Source organism: Chaetodon auriga, chromosome 6, assembly GCF_051107435.1.
Source record: "Chaetodon auriga isolate fChaAug3 chromosome 6, fChaAug3.hap1, whole genome shotgun sequence".
Classification (NCBI taxonomy): domain Eukaryota; kingdom Metazoa; phylum Chordata; class Actinopteri; order Chaetodontiformes; family Chaetodontidae; genus Chaetodon; species Chaetodon auriga.
The window spans coordinates 24,163,566-24,187,722 of NC_135079.1; the positions used below are offsets into that span (position 1 = coordinate 24,163,566).

At 41.8% G+C, this 24,157-nt stretch overlaps 1 protein-coding gene across 7 annotated transcripts in view; it reads right to left on the bottom strand.

Annotated features, from left to right (window-relative positions):
• Positions 1 to 7,558: 7,558 nt before the first annotated feature.
• Positions 7,559 to 24,157, bottom strand: part of mical2b (microtubule associated monooxygenase, calponin and LIM domain containing 2b) — a 56,304-nt gene continuing 39,705 nt past the window's right edge. Inside the window, exons 20-37 of one of the 7 annotated variants that reach the window (XM_076732639.1) lie at positions 23,625 to 24,113; positions 23,059 to 23,160; positions 22,801 to 22,893; positions 20,931 to 21,117; positions 20,619 to 20,686; positions 19,843 to 19,918; positions 15,071 to 15,232; positions 14,087 to 14,137; positions 13,296 to 13,417; positions 12,893 to 13,123; positions 12,522 to 12,682; positions 12,015 to 12,391; positions 10,538 to 10,611; positions 10,334 to 10,423; positions 9,363 to 9,456; positions 8,677 to 8,785; positions 8,522 to 8,595; positions 7,559 to 8,411 (exon numbers count right to left, since the gene is read on the bottom strand). In XM_076732639.1, coding sequence (XP_076588754.1) covers positions 8,191 to 8,411; positions 8,522 to 8,595; positions 8,677 to 8,785; positions 9,363 to 9,456; positions 10,334 to 10,423; positions 10,538 to 10,611; positions 12,015 to 12,391; positions 12,522 to 12,682; positions 12,893 to 13,123; positions 13,296 to 13,417; positions 14,087 to 14,137; positions 15,071 to 15,232; positions 19,843 to 19,918; positions 20,619 to 20,686; positions 20,931 to 21,117; positions 22,801 to 22,893; positions 23,059 to 23,160; positions 23,625 to 24,113 — 2,781 coding nt within the window. In that variant the 3' untranslated portion in view covers positions 7,559 to 8,190. The other 6 variants (XM_076732641.1, XM_076732640.1, XM_076732642.1 and 3 more) reach the window with 6 other exon arrangements.

Genomic DNA, 24,157 nt, shown 5'->3' on the forward strand with positions numbered 1-24,157 from the left:
GCTGGCCGAGGGGACCGAGAACGAAGGGGCCCCAAGAAGAGATATTGACCTAAAGTACATGACCAGGGGCCGTCATTTGTGGGCAGCTCAGCAGTTGCAACGCCATTGAGAAATTATGCGCTTTTTTCGCTTTATTGTTGCTCTTCGGAGTTTGCTAGTTTCTAAAAATTTTGCTAAATATTGTGAGCATGTTGACGTGTCGCAGAAATACCCCAAATTAAACATAAATATATATGTAAAACGTATAAGACATAATAAGTTTAAAGAGTTAGAAGAGTCTGTTGGTGGGAAGATGGCTATGGAAGTTTTTATTGGACTTTAATCGTTAGTGATAGTGTAATAATATCCACACAAGACAATCTACAAATGTGTTTATACAGTTTATGGTAAACACACATTGAATTAAATTATTAAAAAATTATATAGAACTTAGAATTGTTAAATGGCTGTTGCCAGACAATGGCTGCTGCATCTAGCCTCCAGATGAGACTTCATCTCAACGTTAATGAAGCCAAATCAACAACACAACCTGAACCTTCCCTCACCACGGACAAGGGACAGCTACCCATCCAGGGAAGGTTGGCTTCAGGCTGGGTTGACATGGAAGACAATAGTTTTTCCCACATACCTCTGGTCAAGCATCTGCTGCTGTGTCACCTCTGTCTTCAGCGGGCCCCGTCATGCCCTCCAAGGCCAGTTGTTTTCAGTCATTGCCGAACAACAAAGTCTACAAGGCAGTAGCCATGTTGGTGAAGGCCCTGAAAGCATCGCCGCAGCCGCTGGCCTATCTGGCTGATTTGGTGGACAAGATGTCTGCCTCACTCATGCTGTCCGTGGCCCTGATGATCGCTGAAGAGAAAGCAAAGTGGCTAAACCTCTCCAGCCTCTCTCTGAAAAAGACTTAACTCCTTGACGTCCCTGTGGACCCAAAAGGCTTATTCAGCCCACCGGTAGTCACCATGCAGAAATGCTGCAAGGAGAAGAAGACGGTGGGTGAAGCACTACAGCTGTGTCTCCCCAGGGCAGTCACCCCCTCTCCCCACTATACCTTGGCGGTTTGCCCAAGCTGTAGTTCTGGAGGCCAAGATGCCCCTCCTGGTGCTCTGAGACACACTACCTAGTGCTCTAATCCTGGCCAAGATAAATAGGTCATGTTCCAGACCCAACAAGCGGCGTGCCGTAGGGCTGTCAACTAATATTCTAAATTCCAAAATGTATTTGAATTGTAAAAAATCTATGCATACAACTGTGAAAGTACATTTTTTGTGGGAAAAAACAGCAGCAGCACTGCAGTGGCTGCACTGAATACATTGCAATGATAAAATTACTGTAGTCTGGTGGCTTTGGAAAGAGCTGTTTCTGGTTAAACAAAAAGGATTTTAGTCTTTAACAAAAACGTATCTCTGCAGGTATCTTTTTCATAAGGTTGTCAGACACTTAATAACAATCTGAGCCTGTCAGCGGCAATAGTAAACACTTTTATTGGATTTGATCAAATGCCTGGAGGGATTACATTGCAGCCCGTTTCATGGCTGCAGGCCGGAGTGCTCTCGCTAAACACTGGCAAACTTAGAAAGTTGTTGTGTCTGTTTGTCACTTGGACATAATCAGATAATAAATGACTGGAATTTCTCCTGTTTGTCTGGGCCATTGAAATCTTCCATTGTATTTTTTAGAAGGAATAATCAGATGTCATGTTTAACCAGTTCTGACAGCTCTAATCCTCAGTCTCCACTCTTAGCTTCAGTCCACCTGGAGAGCTCACAATGTTGACAATTTTAATGTGTTTTGGGATTGTTTCTCCCCCTTCAGGTCTGACTGGCATCCACCCCAACTGACTTGGTTGCCGCATGCTAGCGACTAACATGCAGCATGCTGTACACTACACGTGATTGACTTTTACCATCCCACACTCCATCTCCACCTAGTGGTATCTCAGAGTACTGCTCTCCCGGCTGGCTCCCCCCTACGGCTTCATCTGTCATTAACCCTCTCATCATGAATTTTCCCCATTTCTGAGTTTTCAAGTGAGGTCGGGTCACTTTTCTGAACTGATGTCTAGAAATAACCACAATCCTAAAGTTGTCTTTAAGGTAATTGATTCCCCATGCCAGTTCTCCCACTTTAACCCAATTTCAACCCATCGTAGTTTCAGTATAAGAGAGTATGCTCTCTCATATGAACTCATCTTCCTGCATCGTAGATATCATCCTCACTAATCAGCTGATCATCTTCCCCTATGTTAGACCTCTGGTTCTTCTCAGGCAGTTTTAAGCATGCCATAAAAACCTCATTTGGACCGCCTGTCTTTAAGTAACTTCAGACTAATCTCTAAACCAACACTATGGAACTCTGTGCGTGCTGAACACAGACACACAAAGTCCCTGGCTTCTTTTAAATCTCATCTTTTTGTGAAAACTTTTGGAAATGTTTGATGTATGTTTTACTTACACTGTTTTTATCTCTATTTCTGTGATCGTATTCAGTTCATTTTATTTTCTTTACTTTCTGTATGCTCATGTCCTTGGCCTTTTTCTCAATTTATCTGCCTTCTTTTTTTTTTTTTTTTGTAAAGCACTTTGTAACATTGTTAAGAAAAGATTAAAACAGGACTGTACCTAGCATCTACATCCAGACAACAGGAGGCAACAAGGACAGCAGCTTGGCCTCAGCCAGGAGGTGAAAGACAAAGTGAAGCATCTTAATTCATGATTCAAGGCTGTGCTTGCTGAGTTACTGGTGTTGCATACTGTTTGCTAACATAGTGTTGGATGTGGTTGTTATGTAGCATTGCAAGCTAGATCACCTTAGATCATTAAGTTCAGGTACAGAGATATTTTTTTATGTGAGGCACAAGAAGCAGCTATACTACAGATGGTGGTACTGTAAACTCCAGTGTCCAATGTTAATATTAGGTAAATACAGCCAGCATCTGTGGGCACTGTTGCAGCACTGTGTAAGGCTTGGATATGATCAGTGGTAAAAGAAGTACATGGGAGTGAAATATAGCTGGGTATCGTCTGCATAGCAATGAACATTTATGGAGGGTTTCATCAGAACATTTGTCATCTGTTAGGTGCAGTGTTTTACCGGGCAGTGGTGAATGCTGTCCTGGCTCTTCCCTGCTACTGTTGCCATCTCCGATGTTAAATAATGTCCACTGCCCTCTTTCATCTGAATCTTTAGTGCTGACCTCAGCCCCTTCCTATGGCCACATGCTTCTTGTCTTTCTTTTTTTCTTTTGTTTTCTCCTGTCGTTGTTATTGGCCATGATTCTGTCATGGTTTTGCCTGTTTTTTATTGCACACCGAGCCGGTTTTGGTTAAGTGGATCTAGTTAGGCTCATCCTCTATGAAGTCCCCTGACGGATACAGGTGCATACAGCACAAAGAATGATTGGATCACTCCTTGTGCAACTGTTGTTCAGATTACCAGCAAACTCCTGGAGGCCCAAGAACAAACCTAGTACCAGCAAAGGTCACCATGGCCACAGGGAGACAGTCTTCACCCTGCTATTTTTCTATTGTTTTGTTTTGTTTTGTTTTGTTTTGTTTTCATTACAGATCTTATTGGTTTTACCTTGTGTCTTATTCTTTCTGTCTTTAAATGTGCAGTTGCAACCAACAAGCTAAATTTGTTGTGGGTCAATGTGCAAATATACACTACATGGCCAGTAAAAGTATTCTGCACCAACATTGCTTAGGCCTTGTCTTAAGCAACATTGGCTCTAAATTATGCCAGTTGCACCATCTAAGCTTACAGAACTTCTAAACAAAGTTGTGCGATTTGTTTAAGGGTGTGGGCACTTTCTCCATGGGTAACAAAGATGTTTACTCAACAACCCAGTAACCTTCAGGTTACCTGAAGCTTATATTTCTTGCAAACTTTAAAGAATGTCCCTAATTCTCTGAAGGTTTTATTTATAAAGCTGAAATGTGCAGTGTAGTTCAGATTGAAATTGGCAAATTCTAAAAAATGTAGTAGTATAGTATGTAATACAGTATACAGTATTAATATTATATAATATATTTAACACTGCACTTATGTTAAAATAGTTTTAAATGTTTTTTTTTTTCTATTATTGTCAAATGTGCTTATTATGTTAATTATGGAATTCTATCCCTATTTTTATGCATCTTTATCTTATTTTTACTATTATCATCAAGCAGGTTTTATTTTCCATTTCATTTTACCTTCATTTTCTATCCCAGTTTTTATGTTCAGTCTGTGTGGTTTTTGTGCATGTCATTTCATTGTTGAAAAACACCTTGAGCTGCACTTCTTGTATGAAAGGTGGTATAAATAACCTCAGGAGATTGCAGTATGGCCTCTTGATTTGCAATAACCTGAAATATTTATCATCATAAACCTAATTTAAAAAAAATCCCAGTCAGCTGCAGAAGGCCATTCTCACATAATTGTAAGCTGTCCAACGGCTGTGAAAAGGCTTCAGTACAGTCATCTGTCCACTGGTATGGTGGGATATAATCAGTTAACTAATAGGTAGTCATTAAGAAGTTGTATGCTGATATCACATTTTTTCCATGAGAATCTTTCACATTATGAACTTCATAGTTTGTTACATCTTTACACGTTTCTTTAGTTTCACAGATCAGAGCTAGTTAGCATTTGATATTGTTAGCCCTTGTCAACCAATAACGAAATGTTGTTTATTGATCTTCAACGTCTGTTAACATTAATGTCTGCCATAGTATCGTGTTTAAAATGTGAAATGTATGACGTGTAAATAAACTCTGAACAATACAGGTGAAGTACACGTAAATGTCTGCTTTACATAAAAACATCACTTCCTGTGACCATCAGATGGAGAGTAGAGACAGGTTTTGAATACAGCCTCACTGCACCTGGAAGATATTACCTGACACACAGCACAGCTCCTGCAGGTAGACAAACATGCACACTATAGCATATGCACTGTCACTAACATATGGCAGAGGTTCATTCATTCAGTCATGGTGGCCTTCCATGCCTAAAATTTTCAGCCACATGGTAGTGCCCTGTGCCTTTTGTACCATCATCTGTAAGCAGTAATTCTGTCGCTCAAACAGCATTGTCACAGCAGCATTGCAATGAGTGCATGTGCCTTGAAATGAATGCCTTTTATGGAGATATCCATACACCAACATGCATTGAGGTGTTGTGAAAATCTGAATTGTGTTGTTCTGAAGGGTTTATGAATGAAATGTTACTGTTACAGTACATCAACCTGATAATGAAGGACAGACCATCATGTTTAACTTGCTAAATACATGTAAAATCCACAGTCACTAGTGCAATGTGGCTGTTGCTGTGTACAGACCTGACAAACCGTGCTGGGCTGCCATGAGCAACAGTGAGCAGAGCAGATGCTGGACTCGCTGTCCTGTGTGTTCACAGACCAGCTGAGGGAAAAGACTTCACTCTCCCTCATTACATGTCTCTGCATCTCTACACAGAACCACTTATGTGTGTCTCCGTTTTCCTCACAAACCAAAACCAGCCTGTTAGGCTGCATTGATTGCATATATATGTATGGTATATATGTCATTGTGACTCATTTGGCTTTGTTTCTTAGCTTTGCTTTCATTTTGGAGGTGCAGGCTGGGTAGCAGACAATGGCCATCCCCTAAATCCGTTAATTTAGCACTGGAACACAAGAACATGAGGTCAGTGAGGCTGGTGGATGAGACACAACACAGCTCTCATTCTAGAAGTGATCCTCTGATGATCCCCTGGTGATTTTCAGTATGTACCAAATACTGTACATTCATTTCTTGTATATGAACTGCAGACCAACCTGTGCACTGTCAACATTATTACGTATGATTATTAATAGATTTTATGGAACTGGAGCACGCTTCCACCAGACAAATCTCATATAACCAATGTATTCAGTGACAGCTTTGAGTCTGCTGGAATTCAGTGTCTGAGTAAACAAGTTGTGCTGTCTGTTGCATCAAACCACTGTCTGTAGCTTCAACAAGAGGCAAGAGCGAAGCAGAGTCATAATGCTTTGTTTATACATGATGAACAAACATTAACACTCAGACAGTCTTCTCCTTTTCTGTCTTTTGTTACAGACGGTGCTAATTAATCATGATTTCCATTTGGAAATGTGTTACTTGTTATTAAGAACTGCGGCTAACTGTTCATTAGTTCACTACAGGGTGGCTCTTAGTAACCATGGTGCCACTATTTTGGTGTGAGCGCCATCTTTGGGCCAAGCTGGACTACTTCAGTCCATGAGGACGAACCCCAAAGAGAGGTGGGACGTGATGTATCTGACTGCTGTGGGACAGAAAACACAGTCTGTTGATAAAGTAGATTTTTCAGTGTGTGAGATTCTTCCTTCCTGGCGAGGTGCTCTTCCACTTTAGTGAGTCTTTAATAACCTGTTTATAACCATGTGTCATCTGCTGATATCACAGCACAATGTGAGCATTTCTTGGTGAGAAAGGCTAAAATCTGTTGGTGGCTGTAGAATGTGTGAAATACGCAAGTTAAACTGAACATAAATGGATGATAACCTCCTTTATAGACCGTTATGGTAACTGATGAAAACTGAAACAACCGAGGAAAATGATACTTCATCCAGGAGGAAATACAGTTGGATTTAGGACATGATGATGCAAGTTATCTGTGCAAGTCCGCATCCTGCCATGACTGCAATGGGAATACGATACAAAAAATAACCAAAAGAATGAAATACAGTCTAACCATTGATATATATTTTTAATCAAGATTTTTAAAGTGAAGTGGTAGTTTTTGGCCCAACTAGGTGCTGATTAAACATAGAGGTTGAGTGGATACTCCTGAAGGCAACAAGCCACAAGCTGTTTATTGAGATCTGGTCTGTAAACCTGTTCTACTCTTTTTTTAATGTAATTATTCTGCCAAAAATACGATCCTCCTTTATTATTCTTTAAAAAATATAAAAAGCATGTCAGCTTCTTAATTAGATGAGATGATGAGGAGTCCAACTACATGGTTCCACATTATTATTTAGAAACTTTTTCACTGTTTGGTCTTTGGTTCACTTCTTTGTAGCATCTAAGCAGCATCACAGTGACAGCGGATACTGCCATAGTTAAGTGGTATGCAATATTTATAAAGATAAAATTTACAGTTGAGAAAATATCTTGATATTTGCCACTAGGTGGTGGTATTTGGTCATTTAATAGTTTTTGTGTGTCTGTATCTTAAACCATTCACATTAACCAGGTCAGGCTAGCTTGGCTAAGTCTCACATTCGCCCACTGAAGCCTCATTTCCAGCAGTGGATGCAGCACTTCAGAGGACAAAAACATCAAATTCATGAAAGAGAATTCATTTGGGGTGGGGGGGAGTGGGGTGGCCACGGCCCCTAACCCCCCTTGGCAACGCCCCTGTACCAATCAAATTCATCCACTGACATGATCTATCCATTGACGTGGGGCCACCTGTTTCAAAGTGATTGGCTTGGCATGAGCTGTCCACTGAGGAGCAGGCATCGACGGGTTTGACATGTGCAACATGCATGAAAGCTGCAACCTGTGCAGATTCACTTTTCTGTCTTGTGAATCAGTGGTCATCGGTGTCCAGGCGTAAATACAATTAAATTTTATTTGACAGTATTGCAGCACAAAGTGAAAAAGTACCAGTATTAAAATGTGCTCACACTCACACACACACACACAGCTACAAAGTGACTAACAGTGAATTACTGACAGCACATCTCTGGATTCATGATGCAAAGTTAAAACAAATCACGTTGTGCAAAACACTAAAACTTCAGGGACAGTCTTGAGTTGGTCCATGTGTTCCAATGAGATTACACAGTGTTACAACAATAATAACAAATCCATCACAACACTTCCACTCTAAAGGTAAGCAACCACACAAAGCAGCTGTTGATTAGGCAGTCAGTTTGGTTTATGAGGTGTGCCGAACTTTGACAAGACACTCAGTCACATTAACCATACTGTACATCCAGTTTCAGGTCAGTGTCAGCCTGGGCCATGCCAGAGGACACATCTGAGCACAGAGGACAAACAAGCTTAATGGCAGAGAGGTCAGTGGCTGTGAAGGAAGCCCAGGCTCCATTTCCATCCTCTGAGTCTCTGAGCTCAGACACCTCATGTGTCTTCTTCAGAGTGAGTAAACACCAACACTTTCATGACATGTCCATCCTCACTGCTTTACATTCAGCCTTCACTCCACCTTCTCCTGCTCCCAGATGTCATCGGACTGCTCCCAGTGAAACTCGTAGCCCTTGCACAGCACCAGGCTCTCCAGGTCCCTGTCCTCAGCCCTCTCCTTCAGCCTCTGCTCCTCCAGTACGGAGACCAACATGTCTCGTTTCTCCACCGTCCTCATGATCTCTGCCAGGATCTCCTGCTCCTCCTGCAACTCTGAGGCACTCTTCTTTGTATCTGGAGTAAAATGACAGAGAGTAGAGGAAGGTAGGAAAAAGTTTATGTAGTGTGTGTGTGTGTGTGTGTGTGTGTGTGTGTGTGTGTGTGTGTGTGTGTTCCACCTTTACCTTCTATTGCCATTCTATGTCGTAGATCTTGCTGCAGTCGGCTCTGTGTATCCTCCAGTTCAAGCTCCTGAGCACTAAGAGAAAGAGGAGAAAACTGGGTGATCTCCAAAAATTAGACTTCAACAACATTAACATAATCTAAGTTTTCCACTTACAATATCATGAGTTCAGACTCGTAGCGCACCAATCTGTTCTTCTCCAGAACGAGTTTGAACCAGGACTGGTAGAGCTGGGCCTCGTCACTTTCATCTGTCAGAGATGATTCTGGGAGACGAAGAGTGAGGAGGTAAAGAGGGAACAAAGGAAGGAGGGCAGGAGAGAGGGGGTGATGAAGCAGGACAGAGAAGAAAGAAAAACAGATTTCAGAATTTTATATTAATTATGTAAAGCCATTAAAAGAAAAAAATCACTCTGGAATCAAACCTCAACCATAACACACACAAATACACACAGTCCATGTGCTTTGCTTCAACCTGACAAGACCTCACTATTCACTGCAGCACAAACAAAGGCCCATACTGTAAAAAGATGAAGCAACAATGAAGTCTTGCTGTCTATTGTGAGTGCAGCCATTAACTGTATGTAGAGGCTTTTAACCAGGCTGGGATTACAAGGCAATGCTTTTTTCTAAATGGTCTGAGAAGTATGGGCACAGCGAAAAAAAGAAGAAGAAGAATGATGCTTTCACTGTGGAATGCCATTGACTGTACTGTAGTCTTACATTGAACCAAGGTGCTACGGTTCAGAGTTCTGTCATTAAAAGTAGCTTTGTAATGTCCTGTTCAGGCTAAAGGCCTCCTGTAAGGAGCCAGTTTGTGTGTTTGTGAATATTGTTCAGTACCTGTTTCTCCTCTTATGATCTTTTCTATAGCCACTCCTCTCTCCTCTAGATCTCTCTGTTTCTCTGCAACCTCCTCCAGTTGTCTCTGGATGGCCTGGGCGATGCAAAAAGTAGGACATCACATGACACACACGATCAAAGGACGTGATTATTTGTCCAGGTTTGGAGATATGTTTCTCACGAGATTCCTGCCTCTACCTCTATGCCATTTACATGAAAGGAATTGTTGCTACATAATGCAGAGAACACACTGTCAAGTGTTTTTGGAGGCACCATTTCTTTGCTAGAAAGTAGTTGCGATGAATGATTTATTCAGAGTATATGGGAAATCAGTTCTGAAAAGAGATGGCCATGTCATATTTTAAATGTCCCTTTTCAATGGTGCGAGCAGCGCAAATCATCTTCCATTCACCTTCATTGTAATGGGGTCATGGCAGAAATCTTGGAGACATATATCTGGAAAAACCTGGACAATACAGAAAACTACCTGCATGGTTAGATTCTTCTGAGTTAAAGGAATATTTTGACAGTCTGTAAGCAATATTATGCTACAACCAGCAGATGGTTAGCTTAGCTTAGCTTAGCTTATCTTAGCTCAGCTTAGCGTAAAGACTGGAAATGAGGGGAAACAGCTACCCAGGCTCAGTCTGGAGATAACAAAATCACCTTGCCAGCACCCCTGACCTCCACTAACTCACACGTTAAATCTGAAGAAATGGAACCAGCCATAATAAGTTTAATATTTCCTGTGCTATCAAACTGAGCGCTGGGATTTTCTGGGTCTATGAGAGCTGCAAACCTTTGGACTAGACCATCTGATCAATGCTGAAAAGGTAAAATGTATAATAACAGGAAATACTTCAGACTGAGAGAGTGGGGATTTCACATTTTCTGTAAGGTCAGACTAAGAGATGCAGTGTACTGGAACCATTCGATTAAAAATGAGTGACTCTAAAAGGAAAGAACAGTACCTGAGCTCTGTGAAGCCTCTTCAGCTGTTCTCTTTTAGCCTGCTGGGCCACTGTCTTCTCCTGCTTCCTCCTCTGTCTCTCTGGACAAAGCTGGGACAGGAAGTACAGATTATTTCAGAAAATGCATACACATGCAGATGCAGCGTATGTGACACTGCCCTGCACTGTGCTGTCTATCAGAACAGAACAATGGTCTGTGCAAACCTTCTGATTGGACGTCAGGTTTTCATTTTCATTGTCACTGGAGGAAGACTCTTCCAGATTCTGTTGATGAGAGGCTGGATAAAAAGAAAAATACATTTAGAAAATGAGAATAGCCAAGTAACACTGGAACATTTTAACTTTGTGTGAAAGTTTGCCTGAAAGAAAATGTTTAACTTGTAAAAACTAGTAATATTTCATCCGTGACATTTGGTGGAATAACAGCTTCATTAAAAAGACAGAAGCCAGTCTCCTGTTTCCTTCTTGCTTCTATACAAGAAAGTCTAAGTTAATATAAGAGAAGGACCTTGAGCAAACTAGAATTACTACCTCCTGCTTCAAATATGGATGCTGCTGCAAAGATACACCGTGGAAGCTTCACACACATCTTCAAGCCGACAGCACAGAAGATCTTTACAATCAGCACAGATTCATTAGTGTCACCGATTCAGTATCTGAGCAAAGGTGAAATATGGTCTGATATGCTGATGAATAGGAAGGCCAGAAAAAAAGTGTTTTTGCAGAACATTATGATGTCACAGTGAAGCTGACCTTCGACTTTTGGATATAAAATATCATCACTTCATTGTATCCTTTGAGACATTCATGTGAAATTTTCATCCTTGAATCCACGTGGACGTTTGTGGTAGGTGTAATGAAATTCCCGAAGAATCACATTCATGAGAATGGGACGGACAAAGGGACAGCCCAAAAACATATGTCCAGCCACAGGTGGCGCCAGCACAGAGGCTTTAAAACACTTTTGTGTTTGACCTCTATCACTTCTCTCCTGAACTTGCTAAACCAGTGCTTCCCCAGATACTCAGAACAAATAAGATTTTCGACTTTTCCGCAGACTTTTCTCTCACCTTTGTTGTAGTGAATTACTGGATAGTTTGGCCTTATTATACCCTTAAAAACAACTTAAATAAGACAATTTGAGAAGAAAGCATCACTCTGGATGTACTCAGACATATGCAGCCTGACTCAAGGGGTCGCAAGTTCACACTGCTTCACTTTAAAGCTGCTCTGATAAATATTTTTCTGTTACCAATGGATCAGATGACGATGTGTAATGTGAAAGCAGGAGCTCATTGATGAACTCACAGAGAATGATCACCCAACAGTGCAGCTCCCCTCAGCTCTACGGAGTGTATAATATCTCCCAGCAAATGTCAGCTCATGAGGATCACTTTCAGCTCCTTGTTTTGGTTTTCGTGGCCCACAAATTTGCTGTTTTGATTGATTCTCTCTGCTCTCATTAGTGCCATTTTTGGATGCAGCAGCTGTTTTCAGCAAGAAAAGTTCTGACTAAACTGAATGTACTGTTCCCCATATATTTTATGTTATGTTTATGTTTCTCTGAGCCTGCTGGATGTGTGAATAAGGAAGAGTTTTTAAGTGAATGTTTGTTGCAAATATCACTTCATGCAGGCTGAAAGGATCATGTGGACAAAATGTTGGGAATCCCTGCTCTTACCTTTGTTTCTGAGGTTGGTGAGTATCGTCCTGATTTCCTTTTGCACCTCCTGGTCCTGCCCCTCACTCTCTGACTCCTGCCTCTTCCTCAGCCTCAGAGATGAGAACAAGTTGACTCTTCTACGGGGCAACGACGTCGTGTCATCAGAGAACACCCCTCCAGAGTCTCTGCGGCCCTTTAGGGAAACCTGCTGCAACAGAGAGGGCAGGTCCCGCCCGGCCCCCCATGGATCGGCCCCAACAGATGCCCACCGAGCCTCATGCTCGCCGGCCTTCTTCTCATCTTTGGATGAATCTGGACCCACGGTGCTGAGGAGGGAACTGAACGTTCCTTCTGACATGGGCCTCTGTTTGCGGGGGCCATCACGTTTGGTCCTCCTGGTGAAGAAAAGAATACTTATGATAGAAAACAACATTGGAATTCAAGGTGGGTGTTTTGTTTGTTTTTTTTTTCTGAAAGATCTGTCTACAGCAGCTTTAAAGCATTAACAAAGTCTTTTGTACAAACATTGTGACTGCAGTGTTGGAGCTGCTGGAGGGATTGGTCAGACTAAATGTCCTCCTGAAGGCGTTGGCTAGAAGCTGGAAGGCTGAGGTTTGGCCCTGGGGTGCTTCCCCGTCCTGCCCCGAGTCTGTCTGAGTCTTATCTGCTTCTGTCTCTGCTTGTACCTGATAAAACATCAGAGGTCAGGAGAAATGTGGTCAACATAATGTGGAATTAACTCCTCTTATCTCGCTCACATCGCTGTCTTTGGCCCACTGTATTACACTGCAGACGGCAGCAGGATTGAGCGATAAAGAGCAGAAAACATTCCATGTGCAGGCTTAATCTTCTCCAGAATAACTGGTGTTGCTGCCTTGATAAATAACTAACTCTACCTGGTCTTTGTGTTGATGGGAGTTTTGGCTGTTAATTAGAGTTTCCTCTGGTGTGACCAGCATGTCCCAGTCCAGAAGCTTCTCCTTCTCAGACTGAGATAACATCAAGCATTTCTTAGGGGCAGACGAGCTGCGGACCGTCTTTATTGTGGTCGAGTGTTCTTCACTTTTCTCATTTGCCCCTGAGGGATTCTGGGAATCTGATGATGTCTTGGAACACCCTTCGGAGTTCTGAGAGAGCAGGAATCTTGTCAGTACACAGGAGGTTATTAGAAATATCTAATCATTATCAATCAATTACACAGAGGACACTGTTCTTATATAAGCAGAAGTGTTCTAAAAGTACATGTACACTAAATGTGTGTGAATCCAATAAATCTAGAATAAGTCCCATGTGACACACAGTTTGCTTTTCTGCTGAAGTGATCTCCTCAAAGTCAGAGTCAGCTTCAAGGACAGTCTCTGGTCCCTCTTTGTCCAACGGCCAGCTCTTCTGGAAGTGCTTGATGAAGATCAGAGGGAAGGCTGCATGAGAGAAGAAAGTACACTGAGACTTAGAGCTTCTCATGACTTCCAGCTCTCGTCCCTCTGGGGTCAAACGTACGTACTACACATGCATCTGCCAGCTGAATGTTATGTAACAAAAGCTGCACATTTTCATTTTAGAGATTTTACATCATTCAGCCTCTTATTAAATAATAATAAATTATTAAAACTTCCCAAAGCTCTGTTGTTTATCATAGTTTCTAAATAATTGTAAAACACCAATAAAATAGATTATTTTTGTCATTATTTTTTTTTTTGGTAGGAGTGGGAAAAGCAAGCGTAAATAATAAAACTAATTAGGGCTGAATTCCATTTAGCTGCTTCAGTTTCAGGATGCTGGTATCATGCATGTTAGTGCACTGTCACACTGTCATGCCTAATTGGGACACCTGAATGGAACAGAGCCATCCTTAATGTCGTCAGTGCCACCTGTGAATCAACCCCTCGCCTTCCATGTGTTTACAAGAGAACAATACTGACCTCTGATGTCGCACATCCTGAATTACAACAGTGTTGATACCTGTACTGACCTCACACTTGCTTATGGTCCCCACTAACAGTGACTGGATTATAACACCACAGGCTTGTATTTGTATGCGTACACATCACAGGAACACACACACACACACACGTGATTAGTATACATACTCGCTCTGATCTTCCGTTTCCATCGATTATTCTGTTTGGTGTTGCAGTGATCTACAGAGATGGGAGACAGAGAGCAAAACAAACAGACAGGCAGGTCAAATAACGTGTTACATGATAACAGCACAGACCAAATCCTCTACAGCGTGTTTCCAGGAAACAGTGTTGGCTCTGCTTCTCCACACCAGCATACAGTGTTTCACATGTGGAATTTGTGACAGTTAATGTGAAAAGATATGAGACAAAGTCAGATATAATCATACTAAATCAAGTTCCATCCAATAGTTGCTGAGATATGGCAGAGGACCAGCTACACTGAGTGATTCAGACCCTGTTATTTAATGAAAAAATCTAAAGGGCATCATCTGTGTAAGTGTGCAACAAGACACATTTTTTAAATACAAGAGCGTATAACAAACTGCACTAAGTACCAGAGAATACAGTGTCTGGATGAACGCATGGAACAGTTTGATGTCTATTAACTGAGAAACAGAGCAATCTATAAAAAGAAAATGATCTAGATTTTCTTCTTTATCCAGTTTTCTTCTTTCCAGTTCCAACAAAGGAATCTGCTGCAACCCAGTACAACATGTGCAGAAATGTGTGTGGACTGGCTGTTCAAAACCCTGCTGCTCAGATAAAGTAACAAACATTCAGTGAAGTGTGGGAGAAAAGCGACAGCATGTCAGCCGCACCCTGATCTCCCAGACATTACCGGAGGAGGAACTCCAACACAAACACACACACAGGCAGCAGGGTCACTGTTAAAGTTCGACCCAGTTTAAGATTCTCCCTCAGGGAATATCGCGTTTTCAAGTAATAACAGGGTCTGAAAAACCAACATTTGTGCAGCACAGTATCTTAGTTAATAAAGAGAGAGAGAATAACTTCCTTTAGGCCTCAACTTGAAATGGTATTCACCCAGCGCTGCATGCTGTGGGAGCTTGAACATTAGACCACATGCAGTGCAGAAGGGGCCACACTGACCTTTGGAACTGTCCTGGCTTTGGCCCTTGGCCTCTGTAGTATCTTGTGCTTTGGCTTTGACTATACAGGAGGCATCCAGAGCATCAACAGCCATCTCTGTGTCTTCAGAACCTCTTTTCTGACCTTTATCAAGCTGCTCTGAATGCACGCTGGATGCCCCACCTGCAAATAAAAACAGTATGTGGGCATTAAGTTTTAACTAGATCTGAATAAATGCTCAGCTAAGTTGCAGTAAAAAAAATGGCTGGCATGTAGCTTATGTCATGCATAATGTCTCACTGAGAGTCTACCTCAGAGCAACAGGTTAGCAGTTCTGGTGAACTATGTCATCTAATTCCTGTTAGCTAGCAAACACGTCCTAACATACTTTCAAACAGTAAAAGCACTTAGTGAAAATAACACTTCTGCTTCTGAATGTGATACATGCTGTTTAAAGTGCACTCCACTTTTTTTTAACTCCACAGTTAATTATTCAGTTCTATTTGTGACACAAGAGCTGATAAAATCCAGTACATGACATGTTCATAACAGTACTCACAGAATAATGAAGCCAACATTGTACAGAATCTTTCCAAAGGTGATTCCACTTGGTCACAGCAAAGAAATGAAAATATGTCGATACAACCTTTGAATGCAGCGTGGCTGTCGGCCATTAGACAGCCAGCGCTTTGATTAACATGACTATTTCACTCGTACCCATTGGTGTGCTCACTTTGGTTTGGCTGAAGAGGATAAAACGTCACCAAATGATACACAGATACCAAACCCAGAGGAAAGGATAGAGCAGAACCACCAGCAGAACCCACGAGGAAGCTGACAGGAGGAGCCGACAAGTGATTCACTTCAATTCTGTTCAGCTTGACTGGAGTCCAGTTCAATTTGGTTAAATTTGACTCAGCTCAACAGTATTTGTTGAGAGCAAAGCTTTTGCATTCAGCCTATTTTTTGTCCCTTTTTCACGTTGCATTAAAGTGACCATTGTCTTTTGTTGCAGAGGAAGCTTTTAAAGCCACTGACTGAGCGCACGGTGTTTGAGCCCATCGCTGTGTGCCTCCCTTTGAATCCACAGCAAAACCTAAAGGTTGTTCAGCTTTTCATCAGATGTTACAAAGCGCGTGTTATTCGTTAACAAAAGCTGTGATCGTGAACATGATTTGTGTGGGTGATGTTACATCTACTCAGCATAGAGGTGGGAAAAGGATTTGCTTTTTCAGAGGCCTTCGATGAAGTTGTTAATTTTGTGGTTAGAAGATATGGAGATACTTTGAAATACAGCATTGCATTATGGGATTACCCCGAATGCCAACTGTTCACTCATGTCAACGCTTTCTTTGGATTATCTGACTGAACTGGTAACAAACCACGAAGCAAATTATTTATGTAATCAAACTGATTTATTTTTTTAATATATTTACAGCTTATAAATATCATAAATTAAGCAATTTTACAGTAATTATCAATGTGGACAACAAGTAAAGCTTGCAGGCTGCGTCAAGACTCATTATAAACAAAACTAGGAAACATACAAAAGTTGAGCCAACAGAATGTATCTGGCAGTGTGCAAAAAGCTGCTACGGGGCGGCTGATCTCCTGAGCAAAGTCTAGGAGGTACATGAGAGAGATCTGGAGAGGGGCTCTGAGGGGGGGAGGCCTCCTTCTGAAACAGAGGGAACCACAGACAGACCACAGACACGTGGACACATTGGATACTGTCAGACGGGCCTGACAAGAAAGGAGACTGCTGATGATGATACTGTACATCAGAAAGAAGAGGCGATTCACGGGCATTCAGATGGATGCTTGGTGTTAGGGAGGTTAGGGAGGAACACGGCACAACATGAGTGTTAGTGGGGTTAGCTCGGATTATATGACGGCAAACTGACGACTAAGAAACAAACAAAACCAACTAAAAGGTGCCATGTGTGCAACAATTAACCACTCGCTTCCAACAACCTCTACAGTATACCAGCTGCATCCTTTAAAGGGCATACGGTCTTATTTTATCAGAGAGGTATTAGTAATAAAAGACTGTAACATTGATATATGAAGCCATTTGCTGTCATTTAACTAAGGCATAATATCTACTTTGGAATTCTATTTAATGTCTTTAACATTGTGATGCTACACATGACACCTTCAGCGACTCAGGACTCATGCTGGTTTGTGATTGGTTAATCGAGGTTAGGTGGAAGGGGGCGGAACAACAGAGGCAGCCAGTGCAAAAGTAACTGACAAGAGTTTATGGCTGAAAGCTGGCCAATCGTCACCTTCCCCGCTGGCAGGAATCAGCCAATCAGAGGATGCAGCATTGGAAACTTGAAACAGACTGAACAAAATGAAGTGAACAAAATGAAGCGAACAAAAGAGAGGAAAATGAATTTGGACAAAAAAAAAAAAAAAATGAATGGGATGTGGGAAAAAGGAAAATGGAAAAGAGGATGGAAAGAAAGAGTGCAGAGAATTACAAGTAAACGTACTGTTGGCAATAAACTGATACAATAAGACATTACATTGAAATGAACTGCCCAAAAACAGGCCGGTGCCCCAACAGTGCATTTTAAGAACTGACCCCTAATTCTGCACAATCGATCAGAACTGAATTTGCATCATTTACAACACAGAATATGGAACAAAAACAACGGTCAAAAATTACAAAAGAATTGCAAAGCTTTGAATCAAAAACATAAAGTGAAATGTGTTCACTGAGTCAGGCATATACAGTCTTCTGTGGATTCTGCCTTTTTAAAGGCAGACTATGCAGGATTTGTTGAGTCGAGTGAGAGTGAATGAAGGGAGGGAGCGGCATTAGCGAGAGCAAAGCAGCGAATCAGAGAAATAAAAGGTTATCATCCGATTGCTTCATGGTGGTTACATTCTAAAGCACAAATAAACAACATGCCCACACCTCCACACAAACCTGTGGGAAGGTGCCGCATTCCCAGACCTCTCTGCTCTGTGTGTGCGTGTGTGAGAGAGAGAGAGAGCAGAGGATGTAACCTGGTCAATAAAGTCTGCACTGCCCAAAGGCTGATGCCCACAAACACCCCGAACACAGCAAAGCCATAAGGCAATACAGGCAGGGGGCAGGGTCTCTGCAGAGGAAATGACTGAGGGATTATTTTAGTATGAGTGTGTACACTGTGTTTTAGGAAAATCCTGCATAGTATGCCTTTAAGCACATATTTCCACTAAGGAAAAAAAAAAAAAAGAAAAAAGTTTGATCTAAACTGAATTTCTGATTTGATCTGATTTTACAACCAAATGCAACCAAAACGTCTTTGTTCTGTATTTTAAAAGTAAATACGGGTCCTCTTGTGACAAGCAAAACTTTGATCATTTGATTTCCATCAAGATTTTTATCTGATTTACTTCATTTTTTTTTAATACTGAGCCCTGAATATATAAAGTGACATCAGTCCATTATCTTCAACTAAATACAACAAAAAGTGAAATACACCTACCACAAACATGGAATTCAAATGACAAAGGTACTTCTTTAAAAAATAATAGTAATAATAATAATAATAATGATAATACTGTTTTGGCATTTCCATTGCACATCTCTACAGTGCAGAGTTAAGGTGCAGCAGGCAGTATGCAGAGTCGGTGTAAGGTCAAAAACCACGTGGATCACTCGGACATAATTCGAGGTCACTGAAGAGAAACCACTTAGCCCAAATGGCTTTCAAGGTTAGAGTCAGAGGGCATGTTCCAGGTTACGCTACTGCAATTAAATGTCCTTGCTACACTCTTAGAATTGATTCTCGGAGGTACTTCAAAGCCATGTTTTGTGGCAATCCAATTGGTTGTTCTGAACCAGACAACATCACTGGATCACAGCCAAATGACTGGAAGAAATAGGAACAAACTGACCACGAAGGTATCGTCATTCAACTGTCTGTTAAACGTCATGTGGTGACAGCTGTGTGATACCAATGTGACTATTAACACCTTCAGGTGTTTCCTACTGGTTTAGCAGTCTGGAACAAGCCCATGTGAGTCAGAGATGCATTCAGCAGGGTACAACACCAGGACACCCCGACAGTCAACAAACACGTACCAGGGGATCTGAGCTAATTAACAGTCAGGTATTCACAAGGGCTGCAGCATTGAATTCATGCATCACCCCTGAAGTCAGCTCAACATGTACCATTTAATACTTACATACACAATATAATCTGAGTACATGTGTGAAAATCTGCTTAAGGTGGCTTTTTGTTGTGCTGGTCATTGTTACTGCAGGCAAAATTCACACCAGGCAGCAGAAGCTAATCGAGTGAAGCACTTTTACAGCACCTGTTCAAGCTGCTTAATAAAACAATTGGCTTCAAAAGCACAAAACTAAAATGACCGGAGACACTTGGAATGTTTGAATACAGATTATTTGGCTTCAAAATTCTTACATCTATAAACCCCTGATTCATCCATTTTGGCAGTTCAAGAGCACAAACTCTGATCCGTCTGGGCTCCTAACAGGTCAACCTGTTACTCCCCTTCTTATGTGAGCTGGTGGCCGATGAGCTGCTGCTGGGCCAGCTGGGGCTCCTGGTAGATCTGTCCCAGCACGTCGTGCATCATGCAGAGCAGAGGACAGCCCAGGCTCAGCAGCTCATACAGGAACAGATAGTCATGTGAGTAGTTCCTGACGTGAGACCCCACAGCTGTGAAAGACTCACACACACTTCCAAACAGCCGTCGAGGCAACACACACACAGCCCGGCTAGCACGCCTCGGCCAGCTCAGGCCTCGCCTAAGCAAGGAAACCAGGGTACCTGGGGGTTGGATCTGGACGCTGCCCATCGCTGAGTAGCTCCCACTGTCCAACGATGAAGGTCTGACACGCTCTTCCTACACAAGGAAAATGATGGAATACAACATAACGCTGTAGTACATATCAAACCAAAAGAGAATGAATTTACTCCTAGACTAAGAGATAAATATGTCATGTCAGGGTAGCGATCTAACATTCAGTTTGCACACAATTAGCAAACTGGTAAAAGTGTATTTTTTGGCAAAAATGGAAGTTACATCGACATGCAGTGAATCATTTCCAGTGAAACACACACTGTCTTCTGGTCCTGAGTTATGCTGTTGAATAACGGCCAGAAAGGTGTTATTTTTTTTATGACGTCACAGTGAAGTTGACCTTTGACCTTTTGGATATAGAACATCAGCACGTCATCATTTTATCCTGTGAGACATTTGTGTGAAATTTTGTCAGAATCAGAGAAGGAATTCTTAAGTTATGGCCCAAAATGTGCTTTGTGGTCAGTTATGTCAGTTATGCAGCATTAGGAAATATTAATTTTTGTGGATTTTGTTTGTAGGATAGCAGCGTCTGTCTGTGCAGTCCACTGCCATGTGCGAACATTATGAGGACGCCAGCTGATCACTTAGGAAGTAAACAATAACAAGCCAGTAAAGGAGTGACAGCTTTTTTTTAGATGCACAATGGTCACTGGGCTTAAAGCGCACTTAAAAATTTCTTTAGAAATGTTACTATTTCTAGCTTGTTTTGTTTCTTGTGTGTAACGGCAGTCTTCCTTACCATTCTCCTTCTGAACATCCGGGTGCTGGACTGGTGCTGGGCATAATGCACCTTACAGAAGAACTTAGCTGTGAAGGAAACACACCAAAAAAAAGGGTCCAGTACGACAAAAAAAATCTCAACCTCTGAAAAACTAAAAACTAAAGTGAGACATAATCAATATTTTTGTGTAACACAGGGACTAAAACTAGGCTCAAAAGGACAATAAGTCAGATTTATAGTGTTTCATGTAACAAAGTGATCAAACTCCATCTGCACAGAACAACTCCCAACCTGTTTGTTCAAACATGCTACAGTTACAGTGAAACGTACCCTCCTGGGAGTCGAAGGTGTGCGCTCCCAGACGGAGGGTGCAGTTACAGACGTCACAGCGGAAACACTCGCGGTGGAAGAAGTAGCCCTCAGCACTCAGCCTCTCCATCACATACACCCGCTTGGTGCAGAAGTGGCAGATGTCGCTGCCACCGAGCCCGGGAGGGAGGTCCTTACGTGCCACACACTGAGAGGAGGAAGACCAGGACAAGTTTACACAGAGGTTACATGCTGCCTTCAAGATCTTTAGTGGATTCATTCACAGACATGCCTGAAATAAAGTACAAAAACACATCAGTTACGTGGTCCAGCACGGAGACGGTAAACTGTCAGAAACAGCTGCGCCACCATAGAAAATGTTGGAGAAAGTTGCCATAAAATCAGTGTTTTACGAGTAAGTGCAAGGTGTAAAAAAGGTGGTGTTACCAGTTGAATTATGGCAAATACTGTTCTTTTGTGACTACAAGATCTCATTGTACTGACAGTAAATATGACATAGCATTACTGTTCCTGTTACTCATGGTAATCCAAGACCTCGCTGTGGTTAACTTTTTATTGAATCAGGAAATTAAAACGGTAAATGATGCCAGTCTAGGGTTTGCTCGAAGGTCTGAAGTCAAAATATGCACATTTGTTTTTCGCCTTGGGTTGGATGTGAGGATTCACTTGTCTGTACAATTCCAGCACACAACCACCTGTGCAACCACAACTTGTCATTTTTCCATGTCAGTTTTTGTGCAGAGACCAGGAGAGAACATGATTATTTAGAGGGGTTGCTAGGCAGATTTCTTTTCTTTCACACAGAGCTAAACTAGCTGTTTCCCCTTATTTCCAGAGTTCATGCTTAGATAATCTGTTGTTGGCAGTTATACAGTATTTACCATCCAAGCATGAGAGTGGTATCAATCTTCTCATTAAACTCTCAGCAAGAAAGCAAAAAGGCACATTTCCCTAACGTTCAACTAGTCTCAAGTCGAGTCCCACAATCTGAATGTAGAATTAACAAACACCAAACATGAAGGAAGCGTTGGCATGAAATCTAGAAAATCAACTCATGCATTAAGTCAGAAAACACACTAAATTCATTATGTGTAATAAAGCTCAAAATCTCAAATGTGGAATTGAATATGACTGAAGTTGCTGCCAGTTTGCATTCACCTAAATTAAATCCACTTTTCAGGTGATCAATATCCAATTTCAAGTCACTAGAACTCAACACAAGTGTCAATCACGTCTCTTCATAGATGAGGCCAAATAAGTAGGATCATGACTCAAGTTCAAATGATGTGATTTAAATCCAGAACACTACCATCAGAAACGTTGTATGATGATAGAGCTGATCATCATCATTTAGTCTCATCTAGCACACTGTAGCTAACAAGCTTTTTCAAACAGCATTAAACGTGACTTAAAGTTAGCAAAAATCGCACGCAGTAAAAAAGCTGTTGCAATAGCCAGCCAGTCCTGTGAAGCTGTATTTCATGTCTCCATGGTGTGAAACCATCTAATAGTGTTACAAACATATTAGCTGCTCTATTGCTTTTCCCTCATGAAGACAAAGCAGAACCCAGGAGCCCTCTGTGGTCATGGAACTAGAGCCCGAAAAGGCAGATTATATGTTGTCAAAGCTGGGAGCAGCATGGAGGACAAGAACAGTCTTTTTCTTTCTTTATTTTAGTTTTGTTTGGTGCTGATCTGCAAGTCAAGCTTTTCAAGATGAACATGTTACATGCTTGAAATCATCCCACTGAGTGATGACACGTCTTTAAGGATGCTGCTAGTTGAGCATGTAAGCTGCGTTACACTTCCATTAAAAGAAGAACGAGGAGCTGAGTTAGATTCGTCTCTGCAACATCCACATGCATCTTACCGGCGTGGCAGTGGGCCTGTGGTCTGTCTCATAGAGGATGGCCAGTATCTGAGCTTTAGCATCTATGGCTGATGATACCTTTCCAACTGTTCGCTAACGTTAACGCCAGGGAAACGCAGATGCAGAGGGTTGGAGGGAAAGAGAGAGAGGAATTGGAAACCAGACGGGAGTTAGGAGGAAGACAGGTGAAAAAGCAGAAAAAGCACGATTGACTTTGAATTCATGGAACTGCATTTAGACGGAGGTCTCAACTTGTACCTCTTTAATGTAACTGGGAGCTCCAGTAGGACAACTCTCAGAGCGAACAACTGACTTTTGAGGGATTCTTCTAGGTGTCTGAAGAGCACAGATCCCATTGCACTAGATTAGAACACCAGAATGAACATCAGTTGTATGATGATACACAGGTCGTAAACTGTATGGCATATGAAACCCCTTGAGTTAAAGCACTATGAATTTACTATCTTTAACACAAAATCAAAATTATGTGAATACAATTAACTATGAAATATGTGAACTTACTCCATGGATCATGAATGCTGTGCTCATATCAGCCCCTTGGTAAATCTCTTCTAGATTACATATTAAATATTACACATTTATGCTTTAATTTCTAAATTTTGCCACAGACAAGAAAATCAGAGTTATTTCAACTGGAACTCAATTTGGAGTTATCATTCAAAAATGTATGTGCCAAGTTTTGTATCTGGTTTATACTGTATTCATTTGCAGTGTCTTGTAAATAGGCACTATAATCATCTTATCAGTGGATACCTGCAGAGTATTAACACTGGGCTGGCTGCTCTGCATGAGGAAACGGTTACCTTCATGTGATCACTTTCAGCTAATTTCTTATCGTCACATGTCTCCTGAGCAGCTTTGTGGACCTTCTTCGTCTCACTTTCATGCATCCTCTCATAGTTCTCCTTGTGTAGTAAAGAAACTGGCTGAGAAGATGAGCTGCTGTGTCCATTTTCACAGTTAGCATCAGAGAGGGGAGAGGAGGTCTCCCGGTACTCAGCGAAGCCAGTTGAAGAAAGGGCAGCAGATGTTTTGTTGCAGCGTGCGGAGGGATCGACATGAAGAGAAGACATTTGATGTGTTTTTTCAGAGGCAGTGTAAGACGAGGGAGCAGAGGAGTCTATCTGTATCTTGTCCTTGTGTGCAGCAGTGCTCGAGGGGGCAGAGGAGAAACCAGTCTGGGCTGTGGGGTCAGGGACAGGGTGGACTACAGGGTAGATGGTGGAGCTCTTTGACACAGAGACAGAAGGAGGAGGAGGAGGAGGAAGAGGAGGAGAGGTAGATCTGTCCACCTACAGAAGAGGAGTCAATCAGAAATTCAAGACTGAGCAGAATA